The sequence below is a fragment of the Sitophilus oryzae genome, unplaced genomic scaffold, assembly GCF_002938485.1.
Source record: "Sitophilus oryzae breed Bouriz unplaced genomic scaffold, Soryzae_2.0 scaffold_1620_pilon_pilon, whole genome shotgun sequence".
Classification (NCBI taxonomy): Eukaryota; Metazoa; Arthropoda; class Insecta; order Coleoptera; family Curculionidae; genus Sitophilus; species Sitophilus oryzae.
This window is the reverse complement of record NW_022146304.1, coordinates 2,124,689-2,138,256: the sequence shown is the minus strand read 5'-3', so window position 1 is coordinate 2,138,256 and position 13,568 is coordinate 2,124,689. Positions and strand designations below refer to the sequence as shown.

Below are 13,568 nucleotides of genomic sequence, written 5' to 3'. Positions count from 1 at the left end.
CCCAATTTATTTAAACACTATTTATTTAACACTAATTAACAAAAACAATAACGATAAAAGACTTATAGAACTATTTACAAACGATTTATAACTAAGAATTTATTTTGAATTTTAGCGCGTCAGCTTTTATACCTACAGCAAAAGAAATCTAGAATAGTCCGATCGTTAGGCGCATAGAGAAGGTTTTCGAATGTTCTCGTATGTACTAGTCCATTCTAGTGGGTCTCGATTCTTCTCGAACGAATGAATCATTGCGGTGTCTATGCGATGTTAAGGTCATCCGAGGGCGGGCCATATTGTGAGGTTAGATCGAGTCCACACCGGCTCGCAACAATATAATATAACAATAAACAACCCCATATAACGAGCTCACCAGACTTATAACTTTTTACCGAATACCCTAAAGAATGAGAACAACTATCACATACATTTAGTCATAAGCTCAGGATTGAGTTAGATTAGAATCTTGATCTTGGAGAACATATTATAGTATGCTACTATGTTAGGTTAAGAGATATAATTTTAGTGTTAATTTAGGCTTAATATTAAGTATTAAGGTAGTTATGTATATTACTATGTTTTTGGATTAATATCTTCATTCAAACCATCGGTAATTTCAAACTTGGTAACTCCAATATGCAACCGCAATTTTGAGAAAGATGAATGTAGCATTTTAGAAAATTTGCATGATTTCTTAAATAGAGATAACACCTTTACAACTTATTACAGTTGGGGGTTGGAACCTTTGGTGTCACACAGCAAAATAAAATACTAAATCACCACAATGCACCAAAACACTTTTACTTTTACACTGGACGCGCGTTTCGCTAACCATGTTAGCATCATCAGCAGATGATCAAGACTACACGTATTAATCACCTCTCTTCTGATCATGACAGCTCGTATTAAATTACCAGAAATAAGCATCATGCCAATTGCCACGTGAAGAAACCAAATTCGAAAAGGCCAACGATTTTCAGAGTCACCATATAAAAAAGAGCCGGAAGATACTAAGAATATGAAAAACAAAAGTAAAGGCATAAGAAAACTTGTATTTAATTGTAATTATAATGAATAACAAGTGTTTATATAAAAACACAATGTTTATTTACGAAAAGTACGAATCACTTACTTATAATTACTTTACACCAGTATGGATCAATCGGTATTCCCTCAATTACCTCTGAGGACGTCATTTCAGCATGTAAAATGTTAAAGAATAAAAGCCACATCTGGCTCCGATGGCATTCCCAGCTTTTTTGTAAAGGACTGTTCTACTGTCCTATGTGCTCCCCTCGGCCATATTTTGAATCTATTATTAAAACATGGTGTTTTTCCTGAGATCTGGAAGGTTGACAAGGTATGTCCTGTTTTTAAAAAAGATGACCCATCTCTTATACTATTGTAATGTTTTTAGTTCGTTACATGTCTTTTTTATATATGATATATATGATGTCTGGCGTATCGTCATCGGATTCCGTATCGTTCAGGCCTGATAATTTATTTGGCACGCTTGGCGTAATTTTTACGTTCCCTAGTCGCCAACCCTGTTATCGTTTGACACAACCCTGTTATCGCTCTGAGGAGGCGCTGTCAACATCGCTTCTGGCAACTCTCTCCGTGCTTAACCTCACTTTGTTTTGCCGCTCTGTTGTATCCCGGCTTTTAGAAATGGTGATTATTTAAATCTTGCTGTATAATTTGAATCAGCTGCTATTTTAAACCAACAGGGTAGAGTTTTGGATGTCCCAACTTAACTTGTATTTGTATTTTGCTGGCACGTTGGCGTCCCTTTTCTTTTGTCCTCCAGAATGTTACATGGAAGAAAGGACAGTTTCTTTGTTTATTATTGAGCCCTCGGAAGTAATTCGAGGGTTCAAGGTAAGGACTATTTACAAGGTACGGGCATTATCCAAGGTCCTAGTAGTATCCAAGGTACGGGTAGTGTTCCCCTGTACCGTTGTCTTATGGACGGACTGTGTCCAAGGTTATGGTCCAAAGTACGGACTATTTCCAAGGTACAGGCATTATCCAAGGTACGGGTAGTGTTCCCTTGTACCATTATCTTATGGACGGATGTCCCGTGGACGAGTGTCCCCAGTAGGAGTGATTTATCTTACATATAAAGTGCCCCAGCGTGGATGTAGCTTGAGCCCCATGCTGCTTCGTTCCCATCTATAAGCCAGTTAGTAGTTACGGCTGTATCAATTCATGGTGTCCTCATTCTGACCCCTTTTGTTGTATTGGATGGCCGAGTGCAGAGATGCGAGACCACCTCACGCTGCTACTCTTTGAAACAGGATTGCCTCAAGAACAGCTAAGTGTAGATTTAGGTTCTGATTTTCAGTTGATTTTCAGTCTTAACTTAATAACGTACATTTTAAATAATATCGTACAGACTATATTTAGTGGTTAGATTATTAAGAACATTTATGTCGATTTAGTAGTTACAATATGATTTAGATCTCAGGTTTCATTACATTACGCCTTGTAATAGTATTTAACCACTATAATAATTATTAAAATTGTACAATGCTATTTACCATCAGGATACATCATGAATGAATATAGTCACACTAGTTTTAAGTCATAAACAACAGTGTTTTCTTTCTCTGTACATGCCTGGCGCCCAATATTTATATTTTCGAGTTATTATTGTTAATTAGTTCTTTCCAGTGAAATACCTTATCCACGACTGAGCAAGCTTTCTATTTATCAACATAGCTTTACTCTCAAAGATCTTGTATAACTAATCTCTGTTCTTTTTCCTCCTATGTCTGTGATGCCATTAATATAAGAAGTCAAGTGGATGTCATCTACACTGATTTTAGCAAGGCATTTGACCAGATTGACCACCATATACTACTCCATAAGTTGTCTAACTAATTTGGATTCTCGATCGAACTTTTATCTTTGTTAAAATCTTATTTTCTCGGTCGCAGTCAGTATGTCGAGCTTGAAGGGTTAAAATCTGATCTTTTTACACCTACGTCAGGCGTTCCACAAGGTTCTAATTTGGGACCGCTTCTTTTCAATATATTTATTAACGACCTTATTTCAATGCCCTACTGTCATAGACTTCCATATTCCGATGATCTTAAATTATTTAGCCGTATAGATACTGTCAGAGATTGTGTGTCTCTCCAGGAAAGCGTTGACTTGCTTAGTAAGTGGTGTTTGACCAACAGATTGAATCTTAACATCTCTAAATGTAATGTTGTTTCTTACTCTCGAACTAAAAGCCCAGTTCAATTCAATTACACTATAAACAAACATTGAACAGACTCTCGGTCATAAAAGACCTAGGAGTTATTTTCGACGAAAGATTCTCCTTTATTCATCGCATCGATCAAATGGTGGTTCACGCCCCTACAACACTCGGCTTTGTATTACGTAACAGTAAGCATTTTTTCAATTTATCAACTATCAAAATACTGTATTTCTCTTATGTAAGGTCGAAGCTTGATTATGGCTCAATTATTATCTGGTCCCCTGTTTATAATTGTCATGTGCAATCTGTTGAGTCTGTTCAACGGCGATTTCTAAAATACGCCATGTTTAGAGAAGACGGAATCTGTCCTCAACGGGGTGTAAATCATGCGCATATTTTGGATAGATTTGGTGAATTGCCCTTAAGTACACGTCGTGACTTGCAGTCGAGTCATTTTCTGTACAAGCTGGCAAATTTTAAAATTGATTCTCCATCTCTGCTTGAGCGACTGCCATTTCTTGTACCTCGTTTTGGCGCTAGACAGCATCCTGCTTTTTTTCTTGCTTTTGCGAGATCTAACATTGCTGCAGAGTCCGATTTACAGAATTTGTAAGAATCTTAATCGAATTTCCACTGCAGTAGATGTATTTCATGACACTCTCCCCACTATTCTCAGAACATTCTGTGATATTGCTGACCATCCCGTTTAGTCTGTGTTTAGTTAATTAATTTTTATATTTTTTTTTGTATTTTAGTTTAGTATTTAATACCTATTGTAATTATGAATTATATTTTAATCTTATTTGTACTATTTTAAGATATTTTACCTATTGTTTCTAATTTCCTGTAAGTGGGCTAAAATAAACGACTATTTATTTATTTATTTATTTATTTGAAAAGCAAGGAGGATTAATCAGTGTAAAAATTGTTCATAGGCACCTTAAACCTGTCGCACCTTAGATTTATTTTACTTGCCTATCTGGTTATAATTAGTGTTTTAAGTAATTCCATATTCCGTCCTATAACCTTAATTTTATACGATGATTGGTAAAACTAATTTCAGTAAAATTAGAAGCCTCGCTAAAAAGTAGGTTATGGTAGCTTAGTGTTAGAGGATAGTAAAATTCTTGCAGTTTGTTCGTACGACAACAAAGTGGTAAAAATGGTTTCTAACTTTGTGTCAATTGAATCAGAAAATTAAGTGAAGAGATGGCACAGAGCAAACATTTCACGAATATATAGGGTGTCATTTTGTTAAAATTATACGATATCTCCTTTTAATAAAGAGACATCGTATAATTTCTACTAATATCAAAATAGAAGAATGCGGTTTGTACAAACCTGTTTGCTGGTAAAATTCAATTGCTGATAATGCTGAGAACTGCGTTTATTCGATCAGTACATCAAGGAAATCGAAAAATATCAAGATACAGCTTTTAATTGACATTAAGCGGCCTACAGAATTTTACTAAAAAGTAAATCTTATTTTTACGTAAGGAATCTCCCCAAGAGAGAAGACACATGTTTTTTGAAACACCCGGGCCTGTTAAAAAAATAAACATTTTCTAAGAAATTTATTGATTTATTTAGTCTAACTTAATACTCGAAATCAAAACTCTATTTCAAACATACCAGTGTATGTTTCAATACCTATAAAAAATATCTACCACTTTTAAACAAATACAACTTTCTATATAACTTTGTTCTATTTTAGATAGCATTTATTTGCCAGATGGATTTTCACCACGAACCAAGAAGTGTTTCTGGAAAACTAGTAATATTTACAATTTTAATTTCTATGACGTTTATCTATACAGCATTCTCAGCAAGAATCGTTCTACTCTTACAATCCAACACAAACAGCATCAAAACATTGGAGACGCTTTACAATGCTAAACTGGATCTCGGTGTGGAGTCGAAATCTTATAATAAATATTATTTTACGGTAATGTTATTTGTAGCTTTTATTCTTAATACCATACACAATCTTGACCGCTTTTTACAATGAATAGTCTAAAAGTATACAAATTTAATTATAAAAAATCGAATTCCGGGAAAAAATCTATATTGTATTACTAAACTATTATACATATCGATCCACTTAGTTAAAACCTAGTTAAAATAACTTTCTAATATTATTGTTAATATTGAATTTTATTTGTTCCGATGTAACTGTCCTACGTAAAAAAATATGTAGAAACAAATTCACAAAATATTTCACACTGCGGGCTAGATCTTTGATAACAAATCGAGATAATTAGTAAAAGTTTAACAAAGTTATTGATACATCTTTAATTTTAATTCTTGTTACTTTTGTATACAAGGTGGCGCCTCTCATACGACACGGAGGCTCCAAGGCGAACGGTAGTTTATATAGAAATAAAATTTTGGGAGCATATTTAGGTTAATTGAAAGCATTTTATAAAAATATATATAGTTATACAGGGTGCTCCAAAAAAAAGTTACACATCAAAATTGTGTATTTTGTAATGGAACACCCTATATATTAATTGATTTTCGGAGATTCTAGGGAAAAAAATTAAGGATTTTGACTATTTCACATTTTGCGAAAATGGTTTCCTACCCCTCAAACAAAGATTTTCCTAGATATTTTCATTTTTATGATTTTGCGTCAGTATCTTTAAAATCTAGGGGGGTGGCTGTGTTCATTTAACAAAAATTAAAGAACGTAGGGTAAAATACTGTAATAAAAAGATACACGTTTAAACTATAGTATTTTAATTATCACAAATATCTTAATTATGTAAAAAAAAGTTGGCCAACTTAAATCAAATGCTCAAAATGCTTCCTTTCCTGTTTACTTCATAAAATGATTTTCTTTTCAAAAGATCGTTTCATGTTAAAAGGCATACGTGGAGTTTGGACTTTAAATGTGGCTTTTTAAAGTCATCAAAAATCATGAAATCATTTCTTTCATGTTGTGGAGAATAGTTGGTCGAGTTTTGTAAACACTATCTTTAACATATCCCTATAAAAAAGCACAGGCTAGAGAAAATCAAGAGCATTTAAGTATTCCATTAATTGGTGAATGCACACTGTATTCGCCAACTAATAGAATCATGTCAATTCTCTCTGATGTAGGGTAAGTTCCCATTTTCGGAAAATCTCTGAGATTTTTTTTATTTTAACTGACACAAAATGATAACTAGTTGCTAAAGCTGAACTAATTAGACTAGCTATGTTGAAGTGACATCAGACATATCACAGTGTCACCCTCCCTAGATTTTATCAAATAATAAAGATCTACTCACACTAAATAACATAGCATAAAAATAAAAATATCTAGCTAAATCTTTGTTCGAGGGGTAGGCAACCTTATTACATTTTGAAGGGACATGAATTCCCCCTTTGAATATAGGAATAATATACTAGGTTCCATTTAAATTTTAAAGGAGTAACTTGCTTTTAAAAGTAACCAGGTGTTCAACATTAATTTTGCCTCACCCTGTATAACTTTTGGGTTTTAATTTGATTTTAAGTACAATAGTTATTTTAACTACATACTAGGCTATACCGGGTTAATTCTAATTTAGGTAGCTTTTATTGAAATTTAAAAATTGTGCTTCATTTTTAGAAAATGATAAATAAGTCAAAAATCTTACATTTTAGTCATATAGTTCCCTAATAAAACTCACCTTTATTTTTCTTCTAGAATCCAAAAATAATTTAATATATAGGGTGTTCCATTACAAAAAACACAACTTTGATGTGTAACTTTTTTTGGAGACGCTCTGTAGAACTCTCTATATTTTTAAAAAGGGCTCTGAATTAATCTACATATGCTCACAAAATTTAATTTCAATACAAACTGTCGTTCTCCTTGGAACCTCCGCGGCGTATGAGAGGCGCCACCCTGTATAATAAAGCTTATAATATAACTTTTAGGGTCCTAATGATCGCAGTAATGAATATTGGCGTAAAACCATCTACGAGAAGAAAATCAAAACATCAAAAGGTGATAACTTTCTAAAACCGGAAGACGGGATGCAGCTGGTTAGGGATTCGTATTTTGCCTTTCATATTGAACGAACTGTATCGAACTACCTAATAAAAAAAAGTTTTACTAACGATCAAACATGTTCATTAAGAGTGGTAGATTCTATCTACAAATCCGATATGCCACATTTATTTTGTCATAAGGAGTCTCCATACGTTGATTTCTTTCTCGTAAGGTACGTTTCACAGATAATTTTAACACGCTTTTGTTAGTTTCACCTGTATTCATCGTCAGCATCACCTGGATCATCTATCTAGATATTTATCTATGTAACTGGAACTTTAAACGTCATTTTCACCCAGCTACCGAGACACCAAATTAAATTTAAACTTTGTACGTATCAAGGACCAGTGACTATAAAATAATTTGTATCATAACCATGATCAGGATATTGAACTTATCATTTATTTAGAAAAATGAAAAATATCATGGCAAATCTGCCAATGTAACGATGAATGTGGTTAGTCAGTGGCTTGCTGTAGTTTGGCCAGCTCAAAAACAAAACCACAAAGAGTGCAATATCGATGATATTGCACTTAATGGCGATGAAACAGGATAATTTTTTAAAATGATGCCTAACTCAACTCTAGGATTTAAAGGAGATAAATGTTCTGGAGAAAAAATGTCTAAAGGACGCCTTACTTACGATGAACACCGGTGTTACGTTGAACACCGGTGTCGCGATCAACACCGGTGCCGTTGTTAACACCTGTGTACATAAATAAAAACCTTGCTTATAACTGTCCCTCGGATATAACAACACTTTCTGCTGCACTTTGAGGGTTCGTTATATTTGAATTGGACTGTATCACATATATCTAGTGGTTTATCAAAAATTAATGTATTATTATTGTAGTTTCAGAAGACTATCGGAAACGGGAATCCACAACAGAGAATATAAAAACTGTTTTGTAAAGCAGCCGAAATGCCTGGGCAGAGGAAACATTTTTGTAAGTGTTGGATTAAAGGAATGCTACTTTGCGTTTGCTGTTTTTGGAAGCGGAATATGCCTAAGTATTGCAATATTAACCATTGAAATTATTGCAGCTCGTCATAAATATATCAAAAGAGTAATTTAGTTTTATTTTTAATTAAATAATTATTATATTTTATTTTATGTTTAAATCTAATATTTATGTTTTTTTAAATGTGTTTTTTTTGTAGCATGTGTTTCATGATACCTTTTCTTAGATTTATCTATTTTTATTACTATTATTAAATCATTAGTTGTTTCTTGTAATTTCCTCTTAACTAATTATAAATATGTCTTTATATTTTTTATGTTTATTTAACAGCAGCAGGTGAGCGCTACGCAATGTTGATAGTTTCTTTTCATTTTACCTTTCTAATATTTTTCCACAAAATACCTCTTTATTTGGTCAGTAAGGCAACGCCGCTAAATTCCGTTTTCTGATGTCATCTCAGGATTCTCAAAATCTTTTGAGGGTCATTTGGTTGGAGTCGACCATTGTCCTTTTCCCTTCCTGGTGGTGACGAGATTGTCAGTTCGTTTATTCCCCTCCAAATGGAGTGAAATATTTCTAAATTATTAAGAAATATTAGTAATAATTATTAGTGACCAAAAGTACCATATCAAAATTTGATTTGATATTTCAGTGTGCCATGTGGCCAGATATTGTAGTATGGGCAAATGTTATATTATTCTCGTTTTTCTACAATTTTCCTTATTATTTTAATAAGTTTCGATAGAATTGGAGATTCATGGATGAGATCTACTAATTTTTATTAGTCGTCAAATGCTTCCTGGGTGTTAATCTGTTACACTTAAAGGTAAGGTATCATAACTTGAAATCAATAAATATTCATTTAAATATTGTCCACAAGGTTCTTCGGCGGTTTATTATTGCTTATTTCTGATGGTTTTTTTTATTTACTTGGTCAGTTTTCGTACCTTTATTCAAGTTAAGGGTAATCTGGTGAGGTTATTTGTAAGAGAATCAGTAATTTGCCCCTGATCACATGGTGTCGAGAGATACACCCTGGTTTTCAACGTTCAAACAAAGATATGTGGCTTTGGTGATGCATCCGTTGTTCCTGGAGTTCACTCTGTTCAACCCTGCTCAACATCGCAGTGTTCAGCTGCTGCTAGTGGAAAACTTAGACATGCTTGTATAATGTTATTTTGGGACATTATTTTAAGCACCTTAATTAAATTATGTACACTATAAAAAGTAGTGTTGAATAACCTTAGTATTTCACTTGATTTAATTATTTACTTTAATTACAAATTTATAAAAAAAAATATAAATTTATAAAAGGCTAATTTAGTAGTAAAGAATAGCTTTTTACTTAACTTAGGTATTTTAAGTACAGTTTATTTAATGAGAGATGAAAGAGCTTGTATAGAGTATAGTACGCTACGCTATAGAGCGGCTACTAGAGTATAGCTACGCTATAAAGCGGCCCGAAGTATAAAGTACACTTAGCTCAGCCCCTAAAACGTCCTCAGCCCCTAAAACATCACTCATTACATGCACCATATAATGAGTGATTCTTAATTGATTTTAAAGTTGAAACCAAGTTTATTTTCCTTTTTGATTCAGATAGACAAAAAACTTAGCATTATAATTATTACATACTAATTTTAATTAATATATAAATATATAGATTTAGTTTAGTAAACGCTTACTTGTTTTATTGTATGAATTCCATCTTGGCTAATAACATTTTTTCCTATTTACAATTTTCTGATTTTTTATGTTATTTAACTATTAGGTAAATTCAGTGACGTTCACTTGAGCACAAACCTTACACTATGATGCCCTCCAGGCGAACAGCAACGTTGCGTCGCTGTAATGTATTTACGGTTACGTTTCAAAAGGTACAGGAGAAAAACCTCAGTCCAATAAAAATACAAAATATTGATTTTTCTGCGATAATATCCCCCCCCCCCTTTAAACTAAATAAATCAAAAGTTCAAAATCAAATCCTAAATAATATATCTAATACACTTAAGGCCGGATTCTCACCAGATCGGACCGACCCCAATCGTCCAGATTTCGATCGCGCGATAAAGATCTTGCATCTAATCGCAAATGGGTACGTGTCCACTGACAAGATTTCAGTCGTGGCCGATTTTAATCGGGGGATATTAGTCGTACGCGACGCTGCTTGCAACGCCTTTGGTCGGCAGTCGGCAGTTATTTCTTCGACTGACACACATTTTCTGTAATTTGTATCTCGTTTGGAAATATATGCCCGCACCATGTTACATAGGAGGTTAAAGCTGTCTTTCGACATGCGGTACATAGCTTTGAACTTGTCGTTGTATGCCAATTCACGAGCGCAAATGAAAGCCCTCTGTTTTGATTTTCCGCTATGTACGGATGTACCCAAAACCGGCGACGACGCGACGGCGGCGTCTTCGTCTTATACACGCGAGTGCTACAACTTCGTCTTCACTTAATGACATCTTGGAGGAGACTAGGTATCTCCACTTTAAAATAAATCTGACCATAATCGTCCCGATGCAATCCGATGAACACATTCAATCGATTTCGGTCGGAATGACCACAATCGAATCGATCTGGATCAGGACGATTATGGTCGGTCCGATTTGGTGAGAATCCGGCCTAATGCTAAAAAATCGTTAATGATTTTGTTTTTAATAAAAATCTTGCTCAAAAATCTCCTTTAACTGTTTGTCTTAATAATTGGTATTTATTGGCAACCAACTTATTTGTTGTTTTTCATACTATTGTTCTGCTGGAAATATCAAAAAAGTGCGGTAATGAATTAGATTTTTTCAAGTTGCGTTGTGACCGTGTGCATTTAGGAGCCTAATATTAAAGTTTCGTGAGAAATTATGGTGACTGCGTTCTATCGAATTAGATTTCAAAACGGTACGCTGTGAGAGAAGATCGAGTGAAAGACTTGGCACTGACTGAAATACCTAAAACCCATGATCCAAAAAAAACAAGGTATGATATTGCGCAGGTTGGTTACTACGTCACAGGTTATAAAGGGCACCATTGGTCCAAGGACTGTATATATTCTAAAGGACTGTTCGATCGCGTCAAATCGCCGCTATCGTAGTCACCGTGGATGCTTACGTCACGCAGGGACCAGCGCTCCCAGGAGCGATGTTTGGGACTTAAAATCTAAGAACATAGCAAATGGTCTAATATAGCAACCATATGGTTAAATTTATTTATTTATTAACAACTTAATTTATTGATAAATAAATTAATACAAGATAATAAAACTATGATATTATTCGTTCATGACACACAAAAACCGTACTGTAAGCTATTGCCAAATACATAAAATTATGATAGCAGGTGAAATACTTACAAAAAACTCTTTAGCAGTTATTTTTTAATTACTTTGTAATCTCGTGACACCCTGTATATTTTATTTTAAAAAATTCTATTTTATTTTGAAAATAATAAATAAGATATTTTAATTTTAACACTTGGTAATTGTAAATTCATATATAGGATCTAAGACAATTTTTTAAACTTTTATTAAAACTAGTAATAATCAGCAAAATAAAACACTAAATCACCACAATACACCAAAACACTTTTACTTTTACAATGGGCGCGCGTTTCACTAACCATCATCAGCAGATGATCATTAGCATCATCAGCAGATGATTATAAAACTGCTGATGATGCTAACATGGTTAGCGAAACGCGCGTCCAGTGTAAAAGTAAAAGTGTTTTGGTGTATTGTGGTGATTTAGTGTTTTATTTTGCTGTGTGACACCAAAAGTTCCAACCCTCAACTGTAATAGTAATAATCATTTAGTTTTATTATAAATTATCAGAAAGTAAAATTGCCGAAGTGACTATTGATGTCATTCATTAGCTACCCATATACGGAAAGGTCCGGCCTACGGACTTGGCCTTGGGTCCGGGCCTTTAACCCAAAATACCATAAGTTTGCGTTAAAGGCAAAGTCCGCGGATATATTTCCGCTATGGTAATTTGGGTGAAAGCCTCGGCATCAAGGGAAAGTCCGAAGGCCGGGCCTTTCCGTGTATGGGCATCTATTAATTTTTTAAACTCAGTGCCTTTCGATGAAGTTAAGGCTTCAACAATTACAGCAGCATCCTTACTCCTTGCTACCACTAGCCCTAAAGCTCATACTACTTGCAAAACCCAATTCTTCTTTTGAAGGCTCTTCAATTAACCCTTTAACGAGTATTTGTTTCATTTTTATACTATCCGATTGAAATGAAACTTTTGGGTAATCACCTGTTAAGCTTGAACTCCTTGTGACTGACTACCTGTGTTGCTAACTATTAGTAACTCAAAAGATCTACATCATTCAATATATCAATATTTGAAAACTTTCATGTTTTTTTCAAAAACAACTTTTTTTTTGAGTTCAGGTAAGCTGCTAGCAATGATGATAGTATCGTCGGCATATCTGATGTTATTAATTATGTTTCCATTGATTTTGACTCCATCGCGCATATCTTTAAGGGCCTCCGTGAAGATCACCTCCGAATATAAATTGAAGAGCAGGGGTGATAATATGCAACCCTGTCGGACGCCTTTCCCTATAACCATTTCTTCCGACAGGCGGTCCTCCACCCTTACTTGGGCCGTTTGATGCCAGTAGAGCTCGGTTACAATTCTCAGATCTCCCTCGTCCACACCCGTGGCTCTCAGGATCTCAGCCATTTTCTGGTGTTGCACGCAGTCAAAAGCCTTACGGAAGTCTATGAAGCAGGCATATATATTTATGTTCATGTCGCGTGCCCTCTGTGTAAGTACGTTAAGCGAAAACAGTGCTCACGGGTCCCCACGCCATTCCTGAAGCCAAACTGGGTGTGATCTATCTGCTGTTCGCATTTCCTGTATATACGCGTGTGTATGATTCGTAGAAAGATCTTTAGCACATGAGACATTAAGCTTATCATTCGATAGTCATCACACCGGGATGCGTGGGCCTTCTTAGGCAGGGTAACAAAAGTTGACTTGAGCCAATCTGATGGTATTTTACCGGAACTGTATATGTCGTTAAACAAATCTGTTAGGTAAGTTAACCCAGCACCGTCTTGATAGGTGAGGAGTTTTAGTGTTTCCGCGTGGATTTCATCCGGTCCTACTGCTTTACCATCCTTTTGTAGATTGATGGCATGCCGTACCTCGTCCTTGGTGATAACAGGGCTCGCCTCATTGATGTGGCTTGCCTGTGGGCTCTGATTTGGCCTATTATCACGAAAGAGGTTTTCCACATAATCCTTCCAGTGTTTCAGCTTTTCCTCAGGGCCCACGAGGATTTGATTTTGGGTGTCGCGCAGTAGTCCGCTGTGCCTTTTTTGATGTTTCCAAGTCACTTCTTTGATCTTTTTGTGCATATTAA

The 13,568-nt window shown here is 34.8% G+C and overlaps 1 protein-coding gene across 1 annotated transcript in view; it reads left to right on the top strand.

Moving 5' to 3' along the window:
* LOC115880189 overlaps positions 1 to 8,308 on the top strand; it is a 40,538-nt gene extending 32,230 nt beyond the window's left edge. Inside the window, exons 5-7 of the mRNA XM_030897326.1 lie at positions 4,926 to 5,156; positions 7,118 to 7,404; positions 8,086 to 8,308. Of these exons, the coding sequence (XP_030753186.1) occupies positions 4,926 to 5,156; positions 7,118 to 7,404; positions 8,086 to 8,308 (741 nt within the window). The remainder of the gene's footprint in view (positions 1 to 4,925; positions 5,157 to 7,117; positions 7,405 to 8,085) is intronic.
* Positions 8,309 to 13,568: the final 5,260 nt, after the last annotated feature.